Source organism: Sarcophilus harrisii, chromosome 4 (genome assembly GCF_902635505.1).
Source record: "Sarcophilus harrisii chromosome 4, mSarHar1.11, whole genome shotgun sequence".
Taxonomy (NCBI): domain Eukaryota; kingdom Metazoa; phylum Chordata; class Mammalia; order Dasyuromorphia; family Dasyuridae; genus Sarcophilus; species Sarcophilus harrisii.
The window spans coordinates 433538330-433549063 of NC_045429.1; the positions used below are offsets into that span (position 1 = coordinate 433538330).

The 10734-nt window shown below is 43.4% G+C and overlaps 1 protein-coding gene across 1 annotated transcript in view; it reads right to left on the minus strand.

Moving 5' to 3' along the window:
- RAB11FIP4 (RAB11 family interacting protein 4) overlaps positions 1-10734 on the minus strand; it is a 160575-nt gene extending 149841 nt beyond the window's left edge. The window contains exon 1 of the mRNA XM_031967636.1: positions 10316-10734. Coding sequence (XP_031823496.1) covers positions 10316-10474 — 159 coding nt within the window. The 5' untranslated portion in view covers positions 10475-10734. The remainder of the gene's footprint in view (positions 1-10315) is intronic.

Here is a 10734-nt window from a genome sequence, read left to right on the forward strand (position 1 = left end):
TTACAATAGTTATCTCATTTTATCCTCACAATAATCCTAGCAGATATGTGCTATTATTATCCCCATTTTACAGATGGGGAAACTGAAGTAAAGTGAGTTGGAGACAAGTATTTTTGACTCCGGTTCCAGTACTCTATCCATTGATCTTTCTGGCTGCATCACTATTCCATTGTATCTCTGTTAAGAGATGGGAAGCATGATTTTTCATAGATTAATGACTTCATTAACTGATTAAAGTTATGGCTGGTCACTTTGAGGATGAGAGGTCTTAATTAAGTCTTTCATAGTTCGTTGCCTTTCCGGTGCTGTAGCTGCTTATAAAATTGTCTTTCTGGTTCTGCCCATTTCATTCTGCATGAGTTCATACAAATCTCATCTCAATTCACTTTTCTCTAGACTTTGCCACTTGCCATCCCAGAGGTTTCTCCACCTGGAAGCCCCCATTTTCCAGATGGTGACTCCCTCCCTGGGACCAAATCCAATCAAGTCAACAAGCATTTTTTTAAAGTGCTTATTATGTGCCAGACACTGAACTAAGAAATAGGGATGCATAAAGAAAGGCAAAGGCATGGTTAATATGGAAATATGTTTTGCATGATTTCACATGTATAATTGATGTCATTGCTTGTTTTCTCAAGGGGTGGAGGAAGGTGGGAAGGAGAGAATTTATAATTCAAAAATTTTAAAAATAATGCTAAAAATACCTAATGTAATTTGATAAATAAAAAACAGTTTCTGTCCTGAAGGAGCTTCCAAGCCAATGAGCACCTTTTCAGAACAGGGCCCAGCCATGCTCATCTCTTTCATAGCTCCACTCATTCTCTGGATTCCTTCTCCCCCTCTACAGTATGTATCATGTCCTACAAGAATTCCAGTCCTTTTAACTCCCATAATCTACCACATTCCCATGCCTTACTCCTAAACTCATTTTTTACATTCAACAAGATTTCCAATCTAGATTCTCTCAGGCCATTGACTCTGTATTGACTTGACTTTTTTCCTTTTCCAACCTTAACTCTATAGTATCCTTTGCTCTCACATCTCCCACCCCCTCATCCTATCATCTTTTCTTCCCTTGTTAAACCAAAGCCCAGGGTAATTTCCCTTCGTCAGCTCTTTGCTTCCTCTTCACATGCTGCTCAACAGGACTTGGAGGAATTCTCACAAGGGTATGGCTGGGCACATTACAAATTCTTGTTTCCCAACCTTAATGAGATCTTCATTTCAATGAGGCCATCTTTTAATCCCTTTTTAATTGATTCTCTATCTCACATACCATAGAAGCTATTCCAAATCTCTTGCTTCCTCAAATCTTCCACATCTCCTTCTCCTCCTTTCTCAGTCTTTTGCTTTATTGAATAAATTGAAGAGTTAAACGGACCCCCTTTTCTCCCAAAACCCCTTGATATTATCCCCCACTGTCTTCTCCTTTCTTTCAGTTTTTGAAAATGAGTTGTTCCTTCTCTCCCACAAAACTGGCTCCTCTATATCAGTCTGATCCCATCCTTTTCTATTTTCTCCATCAAACTGCAATCATTACCTCTCTCTCAAATCTTCAATTTCTCCTTGTCTTCCTTTTTACTTTCTTCAAATATATCCAAATCTCTCCTATCCTTAAAAAAAAATCTCAGCAGCCCCTACCATGACCCCTATCCCCTCAAGTTATCATCCTAACTCTGCCAAACTTCTTAGAAAAGTCATCAATATACTCCAACCCTATTTTCTCTCCATGATTCTTTGCCATATGGTTTATGACCTCATCACTCATCACTGAAAATGTTCTTTCCCAAATTATCAATGCCCAAGAAGACATGTGCTGTAGATCATCCAAAGGGCATGTCTTTCTGTTCTAGATTGCCCAGGATCACATGGCTTTGTGTTCTAGATCACCCAAAAGACATGCCTTTGTGTTCTAGGTATCCCAGAAAGACATGTCTTTCTGTTCTGGATCACCACATCTTGTTGTTCTAGATCACCCTGGTTTACATGTCTGTGTTCTAGATCTGTATTGTGGCTCTAGAAAAGATCAAGAATTCAGAAAAGAATGTTTTCTGAATTAAGAATCTAGAAAAGATCAAGGATTTAGAAAAGAATCTAGAAAATAATTTTTTTCTGGATTAGGGCTCTAGAAAAGAGTTTTTCCTAGAGAGAGTATCCACAAAAGAAATTCTAAAAGTATTTTTTCTGGGTTGAGGCTCTAGAAAAGGATCCAGAAAAGAGTTTTTCTAGAGAGATTTTCTAGATTCCAGAAAAGAATCTAGAAAAGATTGAGAATACGGAAATCCATCTAGAAAAGACAGGATCAAAAAAAAGTATCTAGAAAAGAGTGTTTTCTTGAGATAGCATCCAGAAAAGAATCTAGAAAAGGGGAATAATCTAGAAAAGATTGAATAGATGACCGGGATTATCTGTCCTGGATTGCCTATCCCGGATTACGTGTCTTTGTGTTCTTGATCACCCCAAACCATGTGTCTTTGTCTTCTAGATCACCCAGATCAGCCATCCTGGATTACATTATATTTCTAATTAATTTTACATCTGGAATTAGAATCCAAGTATCCTGATCTAGCTGTTTTATCTTTGATCTCATACATCCCTGCAACATTTTTCTAATCTCTCCTATGCTGCTAGGTGCCCTCCCACATATAGAGTATGTGTGTGTAAATATATGTATATATGTATGTATGTACATATGTGCATAAATATATGCATATATATATATATATACACACACACACATATTTATACATTGAACTCCAGCACCCCCAGAGGCTTCTAATGCCAGAGAATTTTCTATATTCAATTTTAGGAGCACCGTAACTTGTACTGGCTTCCAAAATAAAGAACAGAAAGAGAGAGTTTACTAAAGTGTGACTAACAATGTGTGTGTGTGTGTGTGTGTGTGTGTGTGTGTGTGTGTATTTCATTAGCAGGTAATCCTTTTGAGGACAAATATGGATTCAGTTTTTGCCTTCGTATTCCTAGTAGGGAGCACATTGTCTTGTACATAATTTCTGGTCTTTATTTTCTTTCTTTTTTTATTAAAGCTTTTATTTTCAAAACATATGCATGGATAATTTTTCAATATTAATCCTTGAAAAACCTTGTGTTCCAATTCCCCCCCTTTCTCCACACTCCCTCCCCTAGATGGCAAGTAACCCAATATATATTAAGCATGATAAACATATAAAATCCAATATATGCATACATATTTATGTAATTATCATGCTGCACAAGAGAAATAAAATCAAAAAGAAAAAAATGAAAAAGAAAATAAAATGCAATCAAACAACAATAAAAAGAATGAAAATTCTATGTTGTGATCCACACTCAGTTCCCACAGTCCTCTTTCTGGGTGCAGATGGCTCTCTCCATCACAAGATCATTGGAACTGGCCTAAATCATCTCCTTGTTGAAGAGAGCCACATCCATCCAAACTGATCATCATATAGTCTTGTTGTTGCTGTATACAGTAATCTCCTGGAACTGCTCATTTCACTCAGCCTCAGTCTCTCCAGGCCTCTCTGAAATCATCCTGCTAGTCATTTCTTATAGCACAATAGTATTCCATAACATTCATATACCATAACTTATTCTGCCATTATCCAATTGATGCACATCCACTCAGCTTCCAGTGTCTTGCCACAAACATTTTTGCACATGAGGGTCCCTTTCCCTCCTTAAAGATCTCTTTGGGATATAATTGGCCTTCATTTTCAAAGAGAACCAAAGATATCATAAGATGATGTCTTGACTGGCACATGAATCGGATTCAAGTGAGACAGAATCACTTGAGATTTGAAGATAGCTGAGACCCAGGAAGATGGACTTTTTCTGTGGCACATAAGAGCAAGCTGACCATCCATGTCCCTCTGTGCCCTCCTGATGCCATTTAAACAATAAAGTAACACCTATGTCAGAGTCTACCCTGAGTGTACCTTCTGTCCAGCCCATCTCTTCCCTATTCCTTCACACCACAGAGAGCTCTGCTGTGAGATAAGTGGAACCATTTAATAATAAGCCCCTCTGCCAGCATCCCCCAGAAGCCCCAGCTGCCGGGGAATTTTCCATATTTCAATTTATGGGCAGATCTGTCACTGTTGGTTGTATCAGCCCCCGGAATGAAGAACAGGAGGAGGAAGCTCACAGAAGAGTGACTAACAAGAGGAAAGACCGATTAGAATCTCAGGAAGGCATGACTGAAGACCAGGCTAACCAGCCAATTGACGCAATTCAATAATTTCTTTTTCTGGGGACCGGAGGCAGCTCTCTAATTGGATACCAAAAGTTTAATGGATACAGATTGCAAAGTGATTACAGCTAAGCCCAGAGACACAAAAGAAAAGGTTGACTTAAATTACATGACTTGCTGAAGGTCAGTAGACTGAAGTAGGCACTGTGATCCAAGGGAAAGAAAACTAAACATAGGATCACAAGATTGGAATTCGAATCCCAGCTCCAGCTATTTATCAGCTATGTGTCCCTGGGCAAATCACAGAGATAGCTATCAGTATAATGGAGTGAGGGGATTGAACCAGAGGGCCTCTGAGACTCTGTCCAACCATAATGATCTACATTACTCTAATCTCATCGCAGCAGAATTCCCACAGCCCAGCAGAGGCACAGCAAGGAAAGCCAGTTCTGAACCATACCACAGATGGCAAAGCCATGGGCTGCAAAGTCTCCATTTCCCCCCTGTAAAGTCTAAGGAGCTGCATCTGAGAGGGGAGCAGAGTTAAACACCTACTCGAGGAATCTGGCAGCATCCTGTCCTCTCAGGGCATTACTTTTGAGATGAGGGGCTTGAATTGGACAATCTCTAAGGACATTCCCTCTCAGTTCTGAATCCTCAGATCCCTGAAGGCTTCCAGATAATCTGCATCATTTATAATGCCCTCCCCCCTCCCCCCACCCCAGATATCTCCCCAGTTTCTTTTCTTTTCTTCTTTTTCTTTCTTTCTTTCTTTCTTTCTTTCTTTCTTTCTTTCTTTCTTTCTTTCTTTCTTTCTTTCTTTCTTTCTTTCTTTCTTTCTTCCTTTCTTTCTTTCTTCCTTCCTTCCTTCCTTCCTTCCTTCCTTCCTTCCTTCCTTCCTTCCTTTCTTCCTTTCTTCCTTTCTTTCTCTTTCTTCCTTCCTTCCGTCCTTCCTTCCTTCCTTCTTTTTTCTTCCTTCCTTCCTTTCTTCTCTATAAGTTGTCTTTGGAAAAATTCTGATATTACTCCCACCACAGAAACTTAAATATACTTCTTTGTACTTTCCACTGTTTGCTTATATTTTTGCATTATGTGGCCAAACAGAGCAAATCTTATCTTCCTTCACATACTGGAAGACAGTTAGCCATGTATAGGACTGCTTGCCATCTGGGGGAGAGGGTGGAGGGAGGGAAGGGAAAAATCGGAACAGAAGTGAGTACAAGGGATAATGTTGTAAAAAAAAAAAAATTACCCTGGCATGGATTCTGTCGATAAAAAGTTATTTAAAAAAAAAAAGACAGTTAGTTTGCTCCCCCAGAATCTTCTCTCTAGGCTATTTATTCCCAGTTTCTTCCACTGATCCTTCTAAATCATGGATGGGGAGGTTCCTTACTATCCTAAATATCTTCTCTTGGTCATTCTCCATTGTATCAATGCTTTCTTAAACTTCAGTACCGGAAACTGACCAAGCCTTCAAATGTCTGACTCAGGCAGAGTGTGTGGTGGGTGGGGTAGGGGAGGTTACCATCTCTCAATCACCCCTGAGATTCCATCAACATGCTGGCCATTACACTACACTACAGGCCTCTAGTTCTCTTTCAGGCAAATTGACATCTAAACATGTCTCTCCCATCTTAGCCTTAAGAAATGGATTCTTTTTTAACCCAAGTAGGAGACTTTATATTTTCCCTAATGACCATTATTTTATTCGATTCAGTCCAATGCCCACGCCTGTCAAGATCTTCGGGAATGCTGACTCTGTTACCTAAGATGGGTTAACATCCCTCTCTGCTTTTTTTTTTCTTTACTAATGAGCAAAAGCCATCAACATCTCCCATCTAAGCTAGAATCACATCCCCAATCTCCCACCCTCGAATGAACCTAAATGAAAGGAGTGAGCCACTTCCTCAGCTGCCCTTTTGGTTGTCAACCGCTAATAGTCTTATGAAAATAGCCAAAATACCCTCATTTGCCCAAGACACCATGCAATTCTCTTGTCCAACAATAGAGACTAATGTGATATTATCTAAGCTTTGATGACCCATCCCCCAAAGAGGCAGAGAAGTAGATCAGAGAATTTAGAGCTGAGAGGGACCTTAGAAATTATCCGGCCCAATCCCCTTATTTACTGAGGCCCAGAGACACAAAATGACCTGTCCATGGTTATAAAATATAGCCAGAAAGTGGCAGACTTGGGGTTAGAACCTTGGTCTTTTGACTCCAAATTTTTCCATGCTATATTCTATGATATAGTCATCAAATTAGGGGCTAATTGGATCTGTTAGGGAAAGGTAGGAGGGCAGATATCTGCATGAAGGAGGGCTCCATAGAATCTACACACAAGGGAAAGCTCAGAACCAAAAGGATGCAGCAAGCGATAAAGATATAAGGGAATGTAAGTTTACAGAAAGTGATAAGGAGGCAGCAAGAGGAGCTAGCAATGAAAACAAGAGTTTTTCCATGTGTCTGCTGTTCTACTGTTACAAAGTTCTGGCAATTACAGCAAGCATCTGGAGAAGACTGTAAGGGTGGCTCCACATTTCCCATACATATCTCACTTGAACTTCACAAAATGCTGAGAGCTGGGAATGAGTGATAAGGACTTGACTGGCATACCTCCTGGGTATAGGGGATTCCTGGTGAAAAGATTCCTTCTACCCATGTTGATCGGCCACTGCCCTCTCATTCACAATCTGAGAGTTGCCCACAATGGCAATTGGTATAGACAAATAGAAAGGGAAATTAACCAAACATAGGGATCCCTGAGGGCTGCACAGTGACTTAGAAAACTAGTTGTAAATATTATCAATGTTCTATTGTATTTTTATTTTGCTAAATATCTTAATTACACTTTAATCTAATTCAGGCTGCATTGCAGATGGTACCTCCAGGTCTAGAGCACAGTGAGGTTAGATAATTGATCCCACATCTATCCTAACTTTGAAGCCAGCTTTCCATCCTCTCTCCCACGCTGCTTCTCAGACTAGGAGAAATAGATACTACAGCTGTTCTTACAGATGAGGTAAGTAAGAATAGGAGAGAGCCTATCTTACTCATAGTTATACTTCTAGTAAGAGGCAGAGGCAGAATATAAACTTCAGATCTGATCCTTTAGTCACTACACTACATTGATCATGCCTCAGAAAGCCCTGTAAGGCTTAGAGGTTTGCAAAGTTCCAATTATCTCATTGAAATGAATTATCTCATTTTACCTTTGCAATTATCCTTGGGTAGGCAGGATACTATCCCCATTTTATAGATGAGGACACTAAAGTTCAGGGATTTGAGGTGAAAGAAACAATAATCAGGGTAAACGTATTCCCAGTTCTCTGCTTTTCTTACTATACCAAACTGTCTTTCAAAGTAATTATGGTCAAGAAGCCATTTCTAGAGGACATTTAATTGGGCAAACTGTCCTGTCCTGTCATCAATAGCTTCTCTCAGTTGGAACCAACTACATATAACCACATTCAGCTTTTGATTTCACCAAAACAGGTTCCCTAATGAGTGAGAAGTTCAGCCAGTCTACCTGTTCTATGTTTATTTTGCCTTTCAATGTGGTTATATCAAAGGGAGTAGAGAGGGGAAAAATACCTGAGTCGCCAGGGTCTAGCCCCAGCTCTACTGTGTGACCTTGGCAAGTCTCTTCACTTTTCTGTGCTTCAGTTTCTTTATTCTGTAGAATGAGAATGCTGGACTAAAGAGATTCTGATGTCCCTCCCAGACACTGATTTAGAATCCTATGATTGGACAGTCTTTGGTCTCTTTCTGTTCTAACCTTTTGTGCTACTTAGTCACTCCCCCCCCCCCCCCCCCCATTCTAATCTGTAATTCTAGGTCACTCTCCAATTCTAATTGATAAGGTTCAATTACAGATAAGGGTTTTCACTTAAGAGATTGAGATTATAGGATCAGAGATCACTAGAGCTGAAAGGAGTCCTATTTATTTTACATATGGAGAAACTGAGGGTCAATAATTTGCCCAAGGTTACACAGTTCATAATTTCAGATTCAAACCTAAGTCTTGTAATTTCAGAGCTCTCCTTATCAAACCACGATCACCAGGAAAGAAATTTAGTCTGACGTCAGAGTACAGGGCACAAGTCCCAATTCACACTTACAAGCTTAAAGATCATCACCTCCAACCTCCTCCCACTCAAAGCAGAAATCTCTGTGGTTGCATACTCAACTCACAGTACCTCTGGTGACAGGAAGCTCATTACCTCATCTAGAAGCCCTTTCTATTGTTAAAAGAAATTTCTTTGTGGCTAAATGTCCAGAGATAATGCCCTCTATAGAGTATCCACCTTCTTTCCTGTAAAATGGATATAAAAATCCCAGTATATCTCAAAAGGAAGCTGAAGAAATGGTTACCCTGGTTATAGAGATCAGAAATCTTGCATTGACCAATTGATTGGCCAGCAGGTAACAGACAACAAGGTCATCTCCCTTGGGTTGGCCAGCAGGCGTTGGCCTCTCTGTTTGTGAGCCAAGAATCACTCTCTGGCCTCCAGCCAAACCATGGACAATAAAGGGCATCAGCTCTCTAAGATTTTGAACCCAGTTCTCTCCTGCCTCAGCTCAGCTCTGCAACCCAGGAGCAACGGTGACCTCACTAATCTCTTAGACCATCAGTCCCTGGCATCAGCCCCTGGTCCCAGGGCCAGGATTAGTGCTACCCAGCAAGACTGGACTACAAGGAATTTGTACTTGGTGTGGAGACTACATTGGGGATCAGATGGGCCAGCCTCAAGAAGGGTGACAGGGAGGGAATATGGACTGGACATCCCAGCCCTCTCCGGCTTCTCCCTGATGTAAACTCTCCAGCCGTACCCTTCAGTATGGCCACATATTCTTGTACAAAGCACAGGACAGTGAGTCCAACAAAGCTACCTCCCCCCTACCTAACCCCAAAACCCTATTTCCCAACTTGCATTCTGTTTGATTCAGGATTGGGGGAAGAGGGAAAAGTAGAAGGAAAGAGGGATAGAGAGAGAAAGAGAGACAGACAGACAGACAGACAAAGAGCAGCAGGTACTTCTAACACAACAGTTCGTTATCCGGGGTCTACAGACCCTTAGATTTCAGGGAGTCTGTGGACTTGGATGAGAAAAAATTCTTTATTTCAATGTAATTGATTTCCTTTGTGATGTTATACATTTTATCTTATGCCTTTGAAAACATGATTCTGAAAAGGGGTCCACAGCCTTCCCCAGGCCTTGGGCTTGTGTGTGTGTGTCCATGACATCCACTCCTGCTCTTGTGGAATATGGCTACATGATGATGGCTGATTTTGAAGAAGTGCTCAGGAGAAACCCGGAGCGTAACAGAAGATGCCCTCAAGTTTGGAAGGCAGGGAGGGGCCTGCTTGGAAACCAAAGAAATTCCCTCTGGTGGGAAGGGTAGGGCTTCCCAGCATCCCCTCCCATAAAGAGGCACTGTACTGGATTTGGGATGAGCGAGGACTGAGACAGGGATCCTTGTATCAAAAGGGAGATGGGTCATGAGATGTGAGTGAAAGAAACCTCTTAATCTGTGATTGTTGGGGGGAGGGCGCGGGGAGGGAGGTACCGGCAGGAGGAATGCAGGCCCTGACAAGGAGAAGAAGCAGGAAGGGAAATAGGGCCACTGGAGGGGCACAGCCTCGGGAAAGAATGAGCTAAACAAGGGGAGAAGGCCACTGAGGGTGGGGCTGGGGACTGAGGCAGGTAGGAGGCCTACGGAGGAGGGGGAAAAAAGGTGGCTGTTCTGAAGGAGGAAGGAAGCCCGAGACCAGAGGGAGGTTGAGTGGAGAAAAAGGCTGGCCAGGAGAGGACAAGACAGGAGGGAAATGGGGTGCTGAACGGGCTGGGGATGAAGAGGGAAGGGCGGGAGAACTGGGACGGACACAGGGGAATGATTGAAACGGGGACGGGATCGAAGATAGGGGATAGGCAGCGATGAGAATGGGATGAGAAGGAAGATGAGGATGGAATGGGGATGCAGGGGACGGGGATGCTGGGAATGGGGATGCTGGGGATGGAGATGCCGGGGGATGCTGGGGATGGAGATGCAGAGGGTGGACGCGCAGACGGGGAGAGGGATCCTGGAGCTGTTTCCCCCCACCTTCTCCCCCCCACTCACCTCCTCTCCCTGGCCGAACTGCAGGCCCAGGGCGACGAAGCGCTCCACCCGCAGGAAGCCGTCCGCGTCTCGGCCGCACACCTCGAACACTTCCCGCAGCCGGCGCACGGAGCGCAGCAGCGCCGCGGTGCCGCCAGCCCAGCCGGCGCCGCCCGCCATCCGAGCGCGCTGGGGGCGCTCAGCCCGAGCCCCGGGCCCGGGCCCTGCCCGCCGCCATCCCGGCAGCGGAGCAGCGCCGCGCCGGGCTGGACCGGGCGGCGAGGCGAACGCCGCTGTCTCGGGGCCTCTCCGCCGGCCGCGGGCCGCTCGCGGTTCTCGGGGCGCTGCGCGCTGCGCGCTCCGCCTCAGTCCGCCCGCCCGTCCGCCCGCTCCGGCGGCGGCGGCAGCAGCAGCCGATCTGTGTCATTAGCGGCAGCTGC